Here is a 20,344-nt window from a genome sequence, read left to right as displayed (position 1 = left end):
AACTTTTGTCTGGTATCCATACACTTAAAATGTGAGAATTTGAAGATATGCTTGTAATCCTAACAATGAGATGTCTCTACAAATCAAATGAATAGGGTAGGAGAATCCACAACAACTAGGAATGGGAAGCTTCTTACACATATTGGTAGATTTAGGCAAATCACCAATGGTGTCCCTCTCAGAGAGAACAATTACCCAGATATTCTCCTTCTGGGGGACATAACTGCCTAACAGAATTATTTCCTCTGGACCTACTGAACCCTTCCCGAGGGTACAGAGCTTATTCTTTCAGGCATGGGTTGTATAAATGTAGGCATGACCCTAATTGGAACCTTATTTAGGAAATCACAATGAGGGCCCCAGTGCTGGTGAGGCTCTCTCTGTGCCCCACTCTGTGTGCCTTGCTCTGTGGGCCTCCCAGTGCCCAAAGCACCTGCCTCAAGCAGCTCACTATTGAACTTGACAGAACATTGCTCGACACTTTTGGAGAACAAGGTCCTTTAAGTTTTTTTTTATTTTTTGCACTCAGAATGTCATAGATGCAAAGTTTTTAGAAAATACAGAAGAGTATAAGAAGAAAATTTTACTTTAGAAAGCAACCTAATCTACAACTCAGCTATACAGGCTCTTAATATGCTAGGATATATCTTTTGAATCTATTACTTAAATGAAAGTCTTAACTTTTCCATGAATCACTATTATTGAAAACTTAATTGATTTGGAGGGATTGTGTGTTTCAACTTGCAGATTTCAATTAAAATTCATTGATTCTTTCTTGTTTTTCTTGGTCTTGATGACCTGGAAGGAGAGAGAAGAAAGACACCGTGAGATCTCAGGTATTGAGACGAATCTCTGCTCATAATTCTCCCATCACCCACAACGTCTGTCCCTCCTATTGGCTACAGTGCTGTTCTCTTTTCTTCTCAAAGGTCACTGTTTCTCTCAGCCATCCCCTTTAATGCATTACTGAATTTTGAGTCCTCCTCTGGACATGATCTGAAGCCTGAATAGAGACATTTCTTCATGGGCACGTTAGAACAGAGCAGGGGGTCCATAAAGGGATCAAGACAGAACCACGGGAGAAAGGCAATAGCTTATTTGTCTAGGGCAGATTAAGGGCAGATCCAAGTCAGGCAGAATATTGGCAGGTGGGTATAATCAGTAAGAATTTTTCATGACGTAACTGCTGCTGCTTAAATTAGAATTTAGCTATTGTTGAATTGAGGAATTTGAGATGTGGAAAATTGAGGTTCATGTGTACTTCTATGTGCTTGATTATGTTAGTATTTCCAATTTAATACTTTGCATTCAAATTTAGCTTTGACTCGTGTTCTCAAGTCTCCCATTGTGAACCTTTGTGCTTCTTATGAATGTGGTTTTTGGTATGAGATATTTGGCGTAATGTCATGTAGAGGCAACTACATTTTTATTTTGTGGGCTAGAAATTTCTTTCCAGTAAAGGAGAGCACTTTTTATATAAGATGCAATTATACAAAGACACCAGGGTGCCCTTGGTTATTTCCATTTGGCATGAGGAGTGTTGAATGTCTTTCTCACTAAACATTTTTTTTGATGCTTGTTATACACATTTTCCATTTTCCTTTGACTCTTCTGTTCACTCATTTTCAGTATTCTTTACTTCTGGCCACTCCTAAATAGATAAATGTCTTTTCCACGCCTTCATTCTCATGTGTCTGATCTCATTCATCTTGCCTAAAAAATCTGTATTCTTGAGTCAGACAACCTAGACTGCAATCTCAGTTCTTCCACTAGCTGCTTGTGTCAATTAGGGCAAATTCTTACACTTTACGAGGATTAGTGTCTATCTAGCAGAAGGGAATAATAACTGTACCTTCATCATTGTCTCTTGTATGGATCAGTTGAGCTGAGGTACTTACGGTACTTAGAATATTTCCTAACATACAGTGAGTACTCAGTTTTCTGTTAGTATAAATGTGCACGCTATTATATTACTTTACAATTAGATAATATCATACAAATCTATAAATTAAACATGCATCCATGCATCTCTAAACTGACAAATACATACATGTCCAGTGCAAAATCACTTTTTTATTCTAGATCTGTATATTCAGATCTTCATATCCCCAGACTTATGAAAGGGTATCTAGAATTCCTTCTGTCCAAAACAGAAGATGTTTTCAATCCCTTGATTATGTTCTTCTCGGGCACTCTCAATGTTAGTGGAGCATCACATTTTATCCTTGATATCCTTGGATCGTCCATGAATGTTCCTTGAATCTTTTGTTTCTCACCATCATCACATAATCAGTTACAAAGTCATGAATATCTATCTTCAAAAGAATTATTTTCCCAATTAACTCATCCTTGTTTGTTTGTATTTCCTCTTCTTAGATTTCTGAAATAGTCTTCTGTGGTATCCTGGTTAATTAGCTGCCCCAATTTTGTAAAAGTTCTGACTTATAACATCTTCAGATTTTGGTGTTGTAGATACTTCCACCATGGCTGATTTCAAACTACCAAATGTTTAACAAACGGTTCATACAATTCCTAAATATTTAACAATAAAATCTACTTCATAGGGATATGAGTGAACCCCAGCACACTACTTCTAATTGAGATCTCTGCCCACAAGCCTAATCTTTCTTTGATACAATCATATACTTACCGGAATACTTTTTGCTAAAATGTCAAGGTTATCAGGCATTCTTCTGCATACAATTTTTTCATGTATTTTAACAATGAGGTTTCCATTAATTTATTTCTGACAAAGGCTACACTTTCTGGCTCTTTTTAAATCTTTGGACCTCACTGTCCCACAGTCTTCTACATTTACTTAATTTCAATTGTAGAGAACTCATAAGGCTGTTTTAGTCTCTTGGAATTTTTATGTGTTGTTTCCTTTGCCTAAGATTTCCTCAATGTCTTCAGCTTATTAAAAAGAAATAGTTCCTACTGCAAATCAATTTCTCATGCTCTCATGCTCATCTCAGGTTATGAGATAAGTAAATATATGCATTGTCTCAAATAACTTTTAAGCCAACCATATAACGTGGAGACTTCCAGTACTTTAGAAGAGCAATTAAAATATTACTTTACTGCCAGACAACTAGTGAGTGGCAAAGCCAGAATTCAAATCAAGTCTGTTTTATTCAAAGCCCTAGTTCTTGATTGCTGTGTTGACTTATTTTCCTGATGCACTGGTTTATACAAATTTTAAATCAATTAGCACAAGTATCATAGCCTTTCTATAGCTATTGGAATGCCATGTCTTCAGAATCTTTTTTAAAATCCTCCAGTCACAAATGAGCACAAGGGCATTGTTTTGGTTCTTCTTCTATACGCACCATGTGAGGAATCTGGTGTTCCCAAAGCCTAAATGAAATTATTTGCCTCATTGGCAAAATAATATTACTCTATCCATTCTCACCTTGATGAAACTGTGAATTCCACACACCAATCTCCGCTTATAGTCAATTATCCTCATTTGAAAGCAGTAGAGTTGAAGTTTATCTCCTTCTTCACACTTGATATTGTACCATTTTCCATTCCCCACTACCTCAATGCTTCCTGTATTATCTTGTATTTCATAGATTGTGATCTTCCTCTTCACTGTTTTCTGCAAAAGGAAATTAGCATCCAGCTTCTGAGAATACTGTTAGCAAGTGCCATACATATGAGAGAAAGCCTCATGACAAAATTAATACCATACGAATCACAATAATGGAAGGTACAAATATACATGCAGGTTGGTCTAGGTCATGTCAGAGCACCCTTATTTTATTGTCTTGCTTTTTAAAAGCTTTTCCTGCTCTAGGTATTTTTTGGCTTGCAATTGTAGAACAATGAATATCTCCCTATTTTTCTCCTGCTCCAACCTTCAGGTCATCTGAGATTATACGAAGCACCTGGATGCAGAGGAATCAAAAATTTTTTGTTGTACTTCTTGGCTACTGGTCCTATAAAGAAACAAAGGAACATCTGCCACAATTATTCATTGACTAGGTTGTGGGGAATTTTATAGGAAAGAATTTCTATAACTCATTCATTCTTCTTCCACCTCCCTCATTATTCATTCTTCCCTAATAACTTGTCCCACTGACCTGACTCTCTTTATTCACCCTGTATAGTGCCTCCCACACCTGCGCTATCACTCACCAATTCTATAATTACATTTATAAGCAAGATCTTTTAATGAGAGTGTAAGAAAGAATGACAGTAAAATGGGCTATCTTAGCAGACATGTATATAGGGTTATGAAAAAATCAATCATACGAAATGTAAGTTATGTTCATAGCAGTTTGTAATTTTTTTGTGGGGAGGGAGAGATTGAATATGTCATCCTAACAAGGGCCTTGAATTTGGACGTGAACATATCAGTAAAAGTCTATGCTTTTTAATTATTATCTTTATAAATGATGGGATTAGATTACCTAAACTTCTATGTATCATGGAATTCAATATTTCTCAGTTCTTCAATACTATCTTCATAAATAAATGAATAAATAAATAAGATAGAGAGCACAAATGTTTAGATCATATGGATACCTATTGGATGTATTTGCATTTAGGACAATGACAGTCAATTCATTTATTACTCCAAAAACATGTCGCAACCAGAATTCCACCTTGTATAGCAATATATCATTCAAGATCAATTTATTAAAATTCACAGTAAAATTATGTGAGTAAAATTATTTGGAGAGAGTTCAAATATTAGAAATTATTAGCATGCACCTATCGATTTATAGACCCTATATTGGTCTAGCTCATTACAACTGAGAACAGATAATCCTAATTGCCAACATTTCTTACTAATCAAAGCCCTTGCATGTCTTTTGGAGTAAGATGGTTAATGGATAATCTTGTTCTATTTCCTATTGCATGGGCAAACTTCCTGACTGTTGCTAGTCACCATAAAATCTCAGGTTTCAGTATTTAATCTGTAAGCAGAATCTGGGAAATTAAAACATTTGATTCCAGGTACTGGTGAAGAAATGAAAACACCAACATTAAGAGATTACCTTTCGTAATGTAAACAACCCATACACGATTATTCCAGATGCTTGTTGGAGAAGATAATCAATTTTGGGAGTTTTGTTTGCTTGTCTGAGGAGGCTGTTTGGGACCTCCAACTTTGGAGCAAGCCCAACTTCAGACACGGATGATGCCTCATTTATCTCCAGGATTCCATTACATTCCATGTAATCAGATATGGTAATGATCTTCAGTTTTACGAATTTGTCTTTCAAGTCGATGTCGAAAACCTTCACTTGGAAGGTTTGGAAAAACTGAGCCTTACTGACCACTGTAGCATGAAACATTTTGTTTTTCCCTTTGTCAGGGGACTCATATTCAAATGGCTGTGTTGCTTTCAGTACCATCACTGTCATTTGGCCTTTTTGGAGAACATTTCCCCTGGCAGCCACCTGACGCTGTGCTTGAGTGTTCTGATTCTGTGTTGGAAAGACACAGGAAAATAAAATTACTAGCTTGAGCAGGGAATAAAAAATCACTTTCCTGTAAGAGAAACCTCAATCACAACATTGGGCCCAACAACTGTCATAGTTATTTGGAGTTGAGGCTAGGAGGCTAGAGAGAAACTATTTCTCAGAAATGAAAGGCTGGTGAGCTGGTAGAGTTTAGCTAGTGAAAGTACAAGGCTTAACAACCTCAGAAGGTAGAACACCTTCATTGATGCAGAATAGTTTTCCCGAGGCAAAACACAATATTGTGCAAGAACAACATACAGTAGTGGATGATGAAAATGCTGTCATGAGTTGATTTGAAAGAAAGACTAGAATATAATAATAAATCCAAATATAACCTCTACCCACATGACCAAAAGCAATCAAAAAACTGTAAAAACAACTGGGATAGCATTGAAAATGGAGAATGGTGCTCACCACAAGCCTCAAATGATTTACAATTATCATTAGTGTACCCTTTGCCATTTTGAAAGTCCAACCATGTCCACAACTGTGTATACACAGCTTTTCATGACGGCTGGAATAATAGCAAAATAGAGACAACAAGTTTTTGGCTTTTTTTTTTATCTTTAATTTTTTTTTTCTCCACAGTGGACTGGTCTATCTGAGTTACAGCAGAATACTTTCTTTCTTTCTTTTTTTTTTTTTAATTTTAAAGAGATTTATTCTGAGCCAAATTTGAGGACCATGACCTGGAGCCACTGCCCCCAAGAGGCCTTGGGCAAGTGGACTCATTGTGGCTAGGTTACAGTTTGGTTTTTATACATTTTAGAGACAGGGGTTATAGGTAAAGCCATCAGGATACTTTCATGCAAAGAAAGTTGCCTGATTTGTAATAAGAAGTGTGGGGAGCAAAGACAGGAAGCATGAATTCACATGAACTAGTACAAGCAGCCAAGCTATCTATCTCCACAGAACAGAAGTGCTTAGAGTGGTCTGTCCTGATGTGTCACACACAACAATCACCTGTGGGTGACTGGACTTTACTTGGATGTGGCTTCTCAACAACGTGAACAATTTGCCATGACACGGGAAATACTATTCCCAAAGCAAATCAGTATCAAAAAGAGTTGCACGTTAGAGTAACAATAGTAACAGCAGAGTGCACTGTTAATCTGCTGAGGGAAAGAAACAGAAAGAGTATACCTGAGTCGAGGAAGCATTGGATAGACCTGATGATGCTATCTGGGCAGGTAAGGGATGGCCCGTTGCTGCAGGTGTGCTGGGTCTTAGAGGAAAGAGAGGCTGACTCTGCTCTTGGGATGCCTTATTCCTTTTGGCTTCAGTGCTTTCTTGGATTGTCACTTTTCTTTTCTGAAAGTAATTTAATCTTCCTGTTAAGGAGGTTCAGTATCAAAAGAAGCAGAGGATGTTTTCATCACTGTAGAGAACATCTTATTTATATTGTATATGATTCCCTTGGAAATTACAGGATATTCCAACCTACCACTTGAAGTTATGGCCAGTGAGTAATAATAGGTATAAATTGTTGCATTAAAAAAGAGATGAAAGATTTTAACAGACATGTTGTTATTTAAACTCTTCAAATTATCTCTGTGGTATGTTGGGAAGAGCGCTACATTTAGAAGTTAAAAGATCTAGATTTGCATACGCATGGATAAGATGTATTTCAAATCTGAGTATTAGATTTGAGAGTATTTCAGAGTATTAGGGGGGTAAAAATGTTTAGGTTTCATATACTGCCTTTGCCCTGCCCGAGTCATAACTAAAGCATGTCCATCCCCCAGACAGTGCGCACTGCACTCATTAGGTGTGAATATACCCATCCCCTCCTCCCCCACCCACCTGCCTGACACCTGATGAATGTTACTTCCATATGTTTACATAAGTGTTGATCAAGTAATACTAATTTGATGGTGAGTACATGTGGTGCTTGTTTTTCCATTCATGTGATGCTTGTTTTTCCATTCATGTGATACTTCACTTAGTAGAATGGGCTCCAGCTCCATCTAGGATAATGTAAGAAGTACCAGATCACCATTGTATTTTGTGTCTGATTAGAACTCCATGGTATACATATGCCACATTTTATTAATCCACTCTTGTAGTGGTGGGCACTTGGTTTGCTTCCACATCTTTGCAATTGTGAGTTGTGCTGCTATAAACATTCTAGTTCAGATGACTTTTTTATAGCATGTCTTTTTTTCCTTTGGGTAGATGCCCAATAATGTGATTGCCTGATCAAATGGTAGTTCCACTTGTAGCTCTTTGAGGTATCTCCATACTACTTTCCATAGAGGTTGTACTAGCTTGCAGTCCCACCAGCAGTGTATGAGTGCTCTTATCTCTGTACATCCACACTAACATTTGTTGTTTGAGGACTTTTTGATAAAAGCTATTCTCACCGGAGTTAAGTGATATCTCATTGTGGTTTTATTTGCATATTCTTGATGAGTAGAGATGTTGAGCATTTTTTGATATGTTTGCTGGCCCTTCGTCTATCTGTCTCTTTTTGAAAAGTTTCTGTTCATGTCCTTTGCTCACTTTTCAACAGGATTGTTTGATTTTTTTCTTGCTGATTTTCCTGACTCTAATTATCAGCCCTTTATCAGATATGTAGCATGTGAATATTTTGTCCCATTTTGTAGGTTGTCTATTTGCTCTCCTGATAGTTTCCTTGGCTGTGCAGAAGATTTTTAATTTGATCAGGTTCCATGTATTTATTTTTGTTGTTGCTGTGATTGCCTTTGGGGTCTTCTTCATAAATTCTTTCCCTAGGCCAATATCCATAAGAGTTTTTCCAACATTTTCTTCTAGAAACTTAGTTTCATGCCTTAGGTTTAAATTTGTTATCCATCTTGTGTTGATTTTTGTCCTATTTTTATAATGGGGATGGTGACATATGTATGTTACCAATTTTTATTACATGTTTTACAAAGCCTACCTCTTTGCCTAGCACAAAGATGACCCATAATTACTCAATTACGTAATTATAAGCTGTGCTGGAAGATTAATGAAGAACCAAGTGCCATAGCAAAGTTTCTTATGTGGACCTTCAATCCTGCTCCTCTTCACCAAGCTTACCTGAGGCACAGGGGTCTTGTCTGCTCCTTCAGATCTCAGAGCATTACTTGTGGTGGGTGCAGGCGTAGCAGGACCCACTTCTTCCTGATTCCTCTTTTTCACTAGAGTTCTTCCTTTTACTTTGATTTTCACAACCACCGAAGAAAGAAAGAAAAAAGGCACAGTAAACCCAGAGCTCTTGGTCTAAGACAGCTGAAGTCATCTCAATACTATTTCATCTCAGCGACTGCGGAGGGCTCAGGCGTGCTTTAGTCCACCTCCACTGCACCAGCCCAGCCTGGCCTCAAGGTGAGCAGCAGTCACAGCACAAGCACAGACACTGTCTCACGCTCCTCAGTGTTTCCTGTACTCCTCCCCTGTGCACTGAGAACTTTCTTCCCATCCTCTGAACTCCATGGATCAGTCAAACCCTGTCCCAGTCCTGTTCTCGTATCATTTCCTTTTGAAACTCTAAAGCTTTCATGATGCTCACAGGCTGTTCGTTTTCTGTGGAAGATCTGTTCCAATTACAGAAATAAGTGAAACAAAATATGATTTGAATTGCGATGTGACAAAGCAATCATAATGGCTTTGGAATTAATGAAAAGTTTAGCTCAATGATTTGATAAGCGGGAATGTTCTACACATAATCATAACAGTTTCCTTCATTAATTGGTTATATATAAATGTTTTTAAAATAAACCACAAATTTTTACATTGTTTTGTTACTTTCCAACACTTCTAATGTACTGGGAACCTCAGCTTCTCATCAACTCATTCTGTCTTTTATTCCTATACCCTACAAGGAGAAGGAACTCCAAATACAGTCTCCAAAAACATCCATCTTGTATGTAAAAAACAGAATGCCCTAAATTGTCAAATGGTTGGCCTTTGAGATGCCAACATTGTCCTGGCTACTGAGTCATAAATTGAGAAAGAGAAGTATCAACTCTGTTCAAAGTGGGGTTCTACTCAAGACTGGGGAGATTCAGGGTAGAGTGCTTGCTCATGTGTGGGATTTTCTCTTTTACCTTTTAAAATCTCTCTCCGAAGGCTGTCAATAAGGCCTTTATGTGATTTTATATCTTGGACCAAATCTATAACATTGCCCACAAAGGCAGCGCTTGGGAACTTTTCTTGATTCAGAACAGAAAGAATTCTGTTACATTCATCTTCCATTTTTTTCGTCAGGTTTAAGTCACTGTCCACTAAGAACATAATTACTGAAAACTGATAATCATTCATGGCTTCTGAATCTTTTGGCAAAATAATTTTATTGTATTCACTCCTGATTGTTCAAGTTATAGCTCTACCTACAAGAGAAAAATGTCAGACAATGTTGCACATTTATACAGACAATTTTAAAAATGAGCCCATGTGAGTGAGTGGCCCCATGGCAAATTGTTGTCCTTGGATATGCATGAGAGAGACTAAATTACCAGATGTGTCACTAAGAAAAATGGATTAAATCCTGATGTATTAAGAAATTCAAAGAAGTTCTTCCCTTTTAATGTTGACAGTTGAATTAGGTCAAAGGTGGGTATGACGGAAGAATGTTTGGAAACAGCTGATTGCACATTTAGAGTATGGGCTTTGTGATGGCAATATCCCTCCTTCCTCTTTCCATCCCTTATTAGACTGGAGCCCATCCCCCAATGCCTGCCTCTTGGTTTCTGACTCTTCCCACAACCACTGTGAATGAAGTGGCCTATATGTAAATGGGCTGCAGCCTCCCACCTTACATGAATAACCTTCTGTCATAGCACTATAGCTCCACACTGTGGTACCAACTCTGGTACACTTGGCTCTTCCTTAATCAGCTCTAATTAGCATCCTGTCTCTCAAGGGCTTGGGCTTGGAGCTTGTTCTGTATCTTACCTGTCCATGTCACTGTTGGTTTGCTGGACTTCTATATGCTCTCATGAAGAATTGTGACATTTATTTTTTGGCTTTGATTTTATTACAGTCAATTACTTTCCTCTTGCTAGTCTTACTTTTACTAAATAGCTCTTTTCAGTCAACCAGGTAGGTTTTTAAATTTTTTTAAATAAATGCATGGCTTTATCTGTCTTGAAATCCTTCAATAAGTTTCCATTTTCTTTGGTAAAAATTCCTGCTCATTTCCATGACTTGGAGAGCCTTGAATAAACTGTTATTTTTTTTCTGTTAGTTTTGTATGTATTATAATTTATGCTCTAGGAGCATACAGCGCCTTTCTTTTCTTTCTTTTTTTTTTTTTGAGACAGAGTCTCACTTTGTTGCCCAGGCTAGACTGAGTGCTGTGGCATCAGCCTAGCTCACAGCAACCTCAGACTCCTGGGCTCAAGTAATCCTCCTTCCTCAGCTTCCCCGAGTAGCTGGGACTACAGGCATGCGCCACTATGCCTGGCTAATATTTTCTATATATATTAGTCGGCCAATTAATTTCTTTCTATTTATAGTAGAGACGGGGTCTCGCTCTTGCTCAGGCTGGTTTCGAACTCCTGACCTCGAGCGATCCTCCCGCCTCAGCCTCCCAGAGTGCTAGGATTACAGGCGTGAGCCACAGCACCCGGCCAGCACCTTTCCTTTTTAAGTTCTTGTTCCTGTCAATTCTGTTTCTGCTGTGTGGAAAATGATTCCCACTTTTCCTCTTCTGGTTATTTCCCTACAGCCTTCAATGCTCAAGTGAGGATTGAGGTCCTGGAAGCTATTGTGGTCCTCAGTTTCACTTATTTGGGCATCTTTAACACCTAGTGTACTTCCTTGATGGTCCTCAGTACATGGTATGAATTCCAAGTTTCTATTTAAATTTATGAGTTCCTTTAGTTTGGGAACCACATGTTTGTACAACTTTTACATAATTAGGGTGTTCAAATTCTTAGGACTGTGAATTGCTCCTTTTTCAGAGAATGAGAGCATTCCCAGATTGATAAGGCACATCTTATTAAGAAAAAATCCACACAAGGACACCTTGTGAATTTGTATATTAAAAATTGAAGTATATTTTTAAAAAGTAAAAACACTGAAAACTTCTGAAAATACTGAGTAGAACACTTACAAACATTAAAGAATCTTATTGAATAGTCTGTAGCCAGTCAAGAGAGTAATTTTTATATAGTACTGGTCAAAAAGCTTATGCCTGAAATTTCAAAACCTAAGAAATTTAATAGAGAAAAGTTGTTTGTGGGTTGGGGGCTTGCAATGTTGGGAAGGCATAGGAGTTAGCAGGGAAGGGCAGCAATGACATATTTTTGCAAATTATGAAGATGATTTGAAACGATATGTGCTATTTTTAATCCCCATTATTTATCCTACTTTAGTGAGAGTATACATACTCTCATGTATACTTGTAATGCCGTATATAGAGTATATTCATGAAACAGCTTTTCCAAAGTGCCCAAACAGTGAATTCCAAAACATAACTTGTCCCAAGGCTTCCAGGTGAAAAGCTGTAAACCACAGTATTCAAACAAAAATATTTTTCAAACTAAAATGCTGTACCTGGTCAAAATGTTATTTGAACTTTATGGTATAAAAGAATCATTCCCTTACTTACTGAGATGCCATAATCAATATTGCAGGCAAGGAAGTTTCAGATCCTTGTTTCTTCATGGAAACACCAAATAAACAACAATATGTCCACCAAGGTTACTTACTCTAGAAGTGGGTTAAGGAATGGCAGCAAAAAATTAAATACCAAACCAAGAAAAGCCCTATTCCAAAGGGTAGAAATTTCCTAGGTGTTTTTGCTTATTCTTATCTCACCCCCTGCCTGGTGTGGTGTCTTCAGAAGGAAGCTGCCTATCCCTTGTTCTTCCCTTGGAATAGAAGGAAAAGAATGGAACTGCTTGCCACATTCTGGCTTGTCAGGTATCTGCCTGAATGACTAGTTTCTGTATCCCTTTACTTGGAGCACTGATGGAAATGGTGCCATGTTTGGAATGTCAAGTCTGAGGCTGAAAAACACCGTGGTGGAGGAGGCAGCTTGTGAGAGCTGCAGGGATCTGCTACCCCATGGACATCAGAGCATAAGAGATTGTGAATATAGGGACACAATAGAATATCTAGGGTCTCAGAAAAAGCAGGGTGAGACTATTAGGAAAATTAAGACATAAAAGTAGTGTGTGCATGAAAGAATTTTAAGAAAAGCACCCATGTAAGCTGGGGATAGACAAATATTCATAAATATTAACACCTGAGAGGATGTTTAGACTTCAAACTGAGCTGAATACTGAAGTATAGTGAAAATCCTCTCCTGCAAGAAACTTCTCCATAAAGACTGAGAGAAGTGGCTTTTTTCTTTTTTCTAACAAATGTCCAATTTTCAACAGATGTCCACAAGGCACACAAAGGAACAGGTTAACATGGTCCATTTAAAAGAACAAAATAAATCTCCAGAAACTTTCCCTAAAGAAGTACAGACCTTACACTTACTTGAAAAGACTTTACAACTACTGTCTTAAATATACGCAATGAACTAAAGGAGAACATGGACAGGCAACTAAATAAAATTTTAAAAAATTATGATTATCAACAAAAAGATTGAAACTATATATACACACACACTCACACACAAACAGAAATCCTAGAGCTGAAAAACACATTATCTAAATTGAAAAATTCACTATTTACTAGAGGGGCTCTTCAGCACACACAGACATGCAGAAAACTCAGTGAGCTTGAAGACAGGCCATATGGAATTATTGAGGTTGAGGAACAAAAATACAAAAATATGATGGAAAGTGAATAGAACCCAAGGGTCTTACAGGACAACATCAAGTAGGCATATATATATTATGTGAGTCCCAAACAGGGGTGAGAAAGAAAAAAAAAGACAGAGAGATTATTTGAAGAAATAATGGCTGAAAAATCCCCAATGTGACAAAAGACCTAGACGTACAGATATAAGAAGCTAAATGAGCTCCAAGTATGATAAACTCAGAAGAGCTCACACCATGACACATTACTACCAAACTTTCAAAACCAAAGACAAAGGAAAAAAACTTCAATAGCAACAAGAGAAAAACAAGTCATTATATACAACTATACAGGAAATCCTCAGTAAGATTATGACCAGATTTGTCAACAGAAACTTTTCAGGCCATAAGGTAGTGGGATGATATATTTAAAGTACTGAAAGAAAAAAAAAATCTGTCAATCAATAATTCTACCACTAGGAAACCTGTTAGTCATAAATGAAAACAATTAGGAAATTCTCAGATAAATATAAAGTATTCATTATCACTAGACTTGCCTTACAAGAATTGCTAAAGAGAGCACTTCAAGCTGAAGCACAAGAATATTTGACAGTAACTTAAACTTATATAAAAATATACATTTTCCACTAAAGATAAATATATGGACAGATATAAAAACTTGACTTTTGCAATTTCAATATATAAGCACTTTTTCTTATTTTATATGATTTAAAATATAAATCCAAAAAATCATTAATCTATGTTAATGAGTACATTATACATAAGGATGCAATTTGTGACATCAATGACATAAAATGTGTGTTGGGGATCTGTAAAAAAGTAAATATTTTGAGTAAATATTTTGTATATAAATAAGTTAAGTTGATATCAGTTGAAAATAGGCTGCAGTAACTTCAGGGTGTCAATCCCCATGGAAATCATAAAGAAAATATCTATAGAATATATACAAAAGGAAATAGAAGGGAATCAAAATATGTAACTACAAAAAAGTCAACACAAGGAAAGCAGTAATGGAGGAAATGAGGGGCAAAATAGCTACAAAACATACAAAAAAGAAATAACAAAATGGCAATGGTAACTTCTTCCTTAACAGTGATTAGTTCAAATGTAAATAGTTTAAATTTACCAAATAAGAAGCATATATTGTACAATAAATTTAAAACATAATCTAAATATATACTGACTACAAAAGACTCACTTTATATATCTAAGGACATAACGAGGTGGAAAGTGAAAGAATGGAAAAGATATTCCATGCAAATGGTAATCAAAAAAGCAGAAGTTGATATATTAGTATCAGACAAAATAAAGTTTAAGTAAAAAACTGTTGACATTAGCATTATATTATGATTAAAGGGTCAATTCATCTAGAAGATATAACAAAAATAACCATAGATTCTAAATTATGAATCAAACACTAATCGAAATGAAAGGAGAAATAGCTTCAAAATAATAGTAGAAAACTTTAATATCCCACTTTCAATAGTTGATAGAACAAACTGACAGAAGAACAATAAAGAAAGAAGATCTTGAAAAACATTAGATCTAACAGACATATCCAGGACACTGAAGCCAACAATAGAATATACATTTTTCATAAGAACATATGAAAAATTGTTCAGTGTGTACCATATATTAGGAAACAAAACAAGTGTTAATAGGTTTCAAGTTTGAAATCATACAAAATATCTTTTTTGATTGCAGTGGAACGAAACTAGAAATCATTAGTAGAAGGAAAACTGGAAAATCCATGACCATGTGAATATAAACAACACATTCTTAAGCAATCAAAGTATTAAAAGAGAATCACAAGGCAAATTCGAAAATATGTTTAGAGAAATTAAATGAAAACACAGCATGCCATTTTACTGAACACAGAGAAAAGATTGCTAAGAGGGAAATTTATATATGTGAACACATTAAAAAAGAGGATGGATCTCAAATCAACAACTTAAGTTTACAACTTAAGGAAATGGAAAAACTAGAACTAACTAAACTCAAAGGTATCAAAAAAGTAAAATATAAAGATTAGAGATAAACACAATGGAGATTAGAAAAACAATAGAGAAAATCATGAAAATAAGAGCTGACTCTTTGAAAAGATGAATGATACTGATAGTACATTAGCTAGAATGGCTGAGAAGAAAAAAGAGTAGACTTATATATTAAAGACACAAATTAAAAAGGGAATATTACAACAGATTTTACAGAAATAAGAAAAGATTATAAGAGAACACTATGATTAATTGCATGCCAATAAGTTTAATAATCTAGATGAGATACATAAATTCCTAGAAACACACAACCACCAATTTTGGATAATGAAGAAATAGGAAATCTGAACAGGCACATGACTAGCAATGAGGCTGATTCAGAAATAAAAAGCCTCTCAATAAAGTCCAGGCTGGATGGTTTTGCTGGTGGAGTCTACCAAACATTTAAAATAGAATTAAAGCCAATCTTCATCAAACTTTTTCAAACAAATGAAAAGAAGGAAATACTTTCAAGCTCATTTAATGAGCTAGCATTACCCTAATAAAAAAAAGGCCAGACAGAATTACTAGAAGAAATGAAAAGTACTAATATCCTTGATGCATATTATGCAAAAATTTTTGACAACATACTAGCAAACATAATTCAATAGCATATTAAATAGATTTATACACCGTGACCCAGTGGGTTTATTTTCAAGATGCAAAAATGATTTATCATATGAAAATTGATTGAGATACAACACATTAACACAATGAAAGAAAAAAAAAACCTGACCATCTCAATTGATGCTAAAAAATTGACAAAATTCAACATAATTTTTTAATAAAAACAATAGGGTACGAGAAAACTACTTCAACCTAATAAATCACATATACAAAATACCCACAGCTACTACTATTCTCACCGACAAAAGGCAGAAAGCATTTCTGTTCCTGAAAGATCAGGAAAATGACAAGGATGCTTGTTTTCTTCCCTTCTATTTGAGAGAGAACTGGAAGTCCAAGCCACAATTATGCAAGAAAAAGAGATGAGAGACATTTACATAAGAAAGGAAGAAGTAAAATAACCTCTCTTCACAGGTGATATGATCTTATATGTGAAAATCCCCAAAGATTACATAAAAAACTTAGAGTTAATAAACAAATTCAGCCTAGAAGAAGTATACACAATCAACACACATGCAAATCAGTTGTGTTTTCATACAGTGACAATAAACAATCCAAAAAGGAAATTAAGAATGCAATTCCATTTACAATAGTTTCAAAAATAGTAAAATACTTAGGAATAAACTTAGCAAATGAGTCAAATGATTTGTCACTGAAATTACATAACATTAAGAAATAATTAAAGAAAACACACACACATGGAAAGATGTGTGTGTTCATGGACAGAAAGACTTGATATTTTAAGGTGCTGATACCAATAGGCTCTACACATGCAATGCAATTGGCATCAAAATTTCAACAGTGTTTTCTTTAAATAAATACAAAAATTCATGTTAAAATTCATGTGGAATTTCAAAGGACTCCAAATAGTCACACAATCTTGAAAAAGAAGAGCAAATATGGAGATTACAGACTTCTTGACTTCAAAGCTTATTACAAAACTCCAGTAATCAAAACAGTGTGGTAATAGCATAAAGACAGAAATACAAATAAATGGAATAGAATAGAGAACATAGATACAAACCCACAAATATATGGTCAAATGACTTTTGACATGGGTATCAAAATCATTTAATCAGGAAAGGATAGTCTTCAAAAATGGTGTTGGGTAATAGGATATTCACATACAAAAGAATGAAGTTGGACCCTTACCTACATCATATACAAAAGTTAACTTAGAGCAAATCAATGATCTAAGAAGTAAAACTATATGACCCTCAGAAGAAAACCTAAGGAAAAGGCTTCATGACCTTGGATTTGGCAATTGGTTCTTAAATATGACATGAGCAAGCACTGGCTACAAAAGAATAAAATAGAAAAATTAAACTACATCAAAATTTTGAATTTCTCTGCATCAAAGTACACAATCAACAAAGTAAAAAAGGTACCTACATGATGAGAGAAAATATTCACAAGTCATATATCTGATAAGGGCTTAATAACCAAAATATATAGAGAACTCCTACAATTCAGCAACAACAACAAAACCCAAATAATCAGATTAAAAATGTGACAGCAGTACAAGTGTCCATTAATGGATGAGTGTGTAAACAAAACGTGGTTTGTAGATGTAGTGGATTATTATTATACCCTAGGAAGAAAGGAAATTCTGACATATGGTGCATTGCAACATGAATCATCCTTGAAGATATTATGTTCAGTGAAATAAACCGGTCAAAAAAGATAAATGCTGTATGATTAAACTTATATGAAGTGCCTGGAGTATTCAAATTCATAGAGACAGAAAGTAGACTGATGTTTGCCAAGGTCTAAGGGGAAGGGAAATGGGGAAATTGCTGGCTAATGGGTAGAGTTTCCTTTTTGAAGATGAAAAAGCATTCTTGAGATTGGTTGCACAATATGAATGCATTTAATACTATGGAACTGTACACTTAAAATGACTAAGATGATAACTTTTATGTTAGATGCATCTGACCATGGTTAAAACAAAATAAAACAAATCTTATATTCAGAGCTCCAGAAGTTTTGCAATAAAAAGACCCACAGCTTACTGGGAAGAGCTATTCATAGGAAAAGAATGAAATCTAAGAAATGTTGAAGGACAAAAGTGATGAAAGAGTGAACAGGTACCTTAATTTGGGTCTCTCTGTCTTAAAAGTAAGCACAGCCAGAATCAAAGAGAACAAAACAGGAAGTATGTGAACATACTGATAAAATTAGAGTTCTAGTTTGGGGGACCAGAGCACATGAGAGTTTGTTAAAGGATTTGACTTTAAGGAGAATATAACTAAAAAAAAAAATTTAAGAAACTTAATAAGAATGAAGAAGCAGGAAACAGAATAAATTTTACAAATTTAAACCAAGTAAGATGAAATAATCAAATTAAAATATGACGGCTGTCTGGAAAGTGTCCAGCCATTGTTATTATAATTTTTCATATTACATGGCTCAATACTTTTGGGACAGCCCTTCACATGTACATTTTCAGAATGTACATAAATGAACTAAACTCATTGACTAAGTAGTAAAAATTTTCAATTTGGATTAAAAATAAATCCATTTATATGTTATTATCAAAATACAAATAAAGCATTAGGTCAGTTAAGTTTAAAAAAAATTGAAGAAATTTATATTCTTCAAACCCTATTTTAAAAAAAAAGCTTTCTTAGATATAATACTGTAGCTGAAAATAGACTTCCAGTAAATAATTATCAGTACAGAGTTTCACTGCATAATGGTAAATTTTTGAACCCCTAAGAAGATACAATTCAAATTACGTATTTGTATTTTATATATATTTATATATATATATAATCCATTACTTTACTGTATATTGTAACAGAAAAATTTCCTTTCTTTTTATTTGTAAAAGACACAGATATCATATATGCTCATATATGTATACTGTTTGTTAAAATATATGGTGGAAATCAAAGGAACTACAATGAGAAATTGAAAAAAAAATCACTTGAATATTTCACCTCTCTATTATTGAAAGGATGAGGTAAAAAAAATAGCTAAGATTTAGATTTAGAAGATTTGTCCAACATAATTAACAAGCTCAATTAAGAAATGTGTCTTACCTAAATAGGATTCTGAATCCAAATTTTATAAACTCTTCTCAAAAATGCAGGAAATAAATAGAAAATATTCATCATGTATCAGATCATGCAAAAGTCAGAATCTATCCCAAAGCAGCTAATCTGTTTAATTGACCCTCCCTGCCTCTTCATTATACCTCGCCACCAAAAAATCATTATCTTTGACCACGTAAAGCATAGACCATCTGAAAAAATCAGAAAAAACTTTTCTGACACTGTTATAAAATGAAGCATAAAATAAAATAAATTGATTCACGATAAAGAAGCCTATTTTTGAGTAACTGTTGTTGCGGAATTGAGAAATTATTTATTGTGTCAATGTGTGTGTGCTTTTAAAAATTGGGATTAAAACTACATGAGAAAGCTTTATGTTCTGATTTATTTTTTACCAAATATTATTCCAGGATATTCTCACATGGCTGTCTTGTCTTTAACCCAGGCACTAATCCCGGTCATTAAGTTTCCTATTTATCCTCCAGCCAAGAAAACCTAAGATCTCTAAATAACAACTTTTGTCAATAGACACCTGGGAAAGAATTTTAAAACTTGATATAATTAAAATGCATTTCTCTTTGCTCATACCCCAGTTGAGGTAGAATTAAAGATGTCTATTTTCAAGATAGATAATAATTCAATTCTTACTTTTTTGAATATGGTTGCTATAGCTCTTCTCCTCCCAGACAATCCCAAAGTCAATTCTCCACTGGGATGATGAGGCTACCAACTAGGTACCCAGATCTTTCTCTAAAGAAATTCCCAGAGATCTCACCTTAATGGTTACCTCCTCCACAACAGTCTTCAGAAATGCTGGAATCACTGCTTTGTTTAGGTGAAAAGATAGGTCCTTAAAGCTTTGCAAAGATTGCAGAATGTTATAATCTCATGAAGAGTTGAGAAATGAAGTGTTTTGAAAGATAAACAAGGAACAATGACATTGGTTAGAGTCACTCTCAAAAACCTGGTTGTTGATGGCCTTATCACACTGTGTCAACTCCTAAGGAGAAAGAAGTTATGTAATTAGGAAACAATTTTGAGGTTACACCTCATTTTTTTAGCTTTCAGTTTCAGTTGTCAGAGAAACTGGACAGTTCCTGTCTGTAAATAGTAATCTTAGCCACAAAGAAAAACAGTTGCAAAGAATAGTGTTTCTTCTTTGCTTTTTTGACTTACAAATATCAGTGGCTCAAAGGAGTTTCAATATTAGAACTTTCTTGTCGAGCTCAGTTAAACATGGGGGTCATTAGAAACCTGTTGCTCCTTGAACAAGCCTCTATTATACATCAGATGAGGAAGATGAGACCTCAAGACTTCTCTCTCCTTTCCTGTGCACAGAGTGGCAGTGGTGGGAGCAGACTTTGGTAGAGGTGTCCATAGCTACCAGAACTTGATTTCATTTCTTGGATGGGGGCTGGTCTGCTACAAAATTG

The 20,344-nt window shown here is 35.2% G+C and overlaps 1 protein-coding gene across 3 annotated transcripts; it reads right to left on the bottom strand.

The window, feature by feature from the left end:
* Positions 1-495: 495 nt before the first annotated feature.
* LOC105864480 (myeloid cell nuclear differentiation antigen-like) lies at positions 496-19,919 on the bottom strand. Of its 3 annotated transcripts, none has more exons than XM_012752378.3 (7): positions 19,687-19,919; positions 9,527-9,808; positions 8,517-8,635; positions 6,618-6,785; positions 5,007-5,438; positions 3,413-3,601; positions 496-798 (listed from the first exon to the last, which is right to left on the bottom strand). In XM_012752378.3, exons 2-7 carry the CDS (start codon positions 9,738-9,740, stop codon positions 751-753), a joined length of 1,170 nt encoding a protein of 389 aa, XP_012607832.1. In that variant the 5' UTR covers positions 9,741-9,808; positions 19,687-19,919; the 3' UTR covers positions 496-750. The 3 variants fall into 3 exon arrangements, with proteins under 3 accessions (XP_012607832.1, XP_012607833.1, XP_012607834.1); XM_012752379.2 differs by lacking the exon at positions 19,687-19,919 and adding an exon at positions 19,560-19,674; XM_012752380.3 differs by lacking the exon at positions 6,618-6,785.
* Between the last annotated feature and the right edge of the window lie 425 nt (positions 19,920-20,344).

The sequence above is a fragment of the Microcebus murinus genome, chromosome 2 (assembly GCF_040939455.1).
Source record: "Microcebus murinus isolate Inina chromosome 2, M.murinus_Inina_mat1.0, whole genome shotgun sequence".
NCBI lineage: Eukaryota > Metazoa > Chordata > Mammalia > Primates > Cheirogaleidae > Microcebus > Microcebus murinus.
This window is presented reverse-complemented; position numbering and strand designations above follow the sequence as displayed.

What these genes read in the sequence shown, in the direction of transcription:
- LOC105864480 (XM_012752378.3), bottom strand. Translation starts at nt 9,740, where the DNA reads ATGAATGATTATCAGTTTTCAGTAATTATGTTCTTAGTGGACAGTGAC. An exon ending in ACAAGACCCCTGTGCCTCAG is followed by an intron (nt 6,786 to 8,516) that starts GTAAGCTTGGTG and finishes AATTACTTTCAG; the next exon opens with AAAAGAAAAGTGACAATCCA. An exon ending in GGTTGTTTACATTACGAAAG is followed by an intron (nt 3,602 to 5,006) that starts GTAATCTCTTAA and finishes TTCCTTTTGCAG; the next exon opens with AAAACAGTGAAGAGGAAGAT.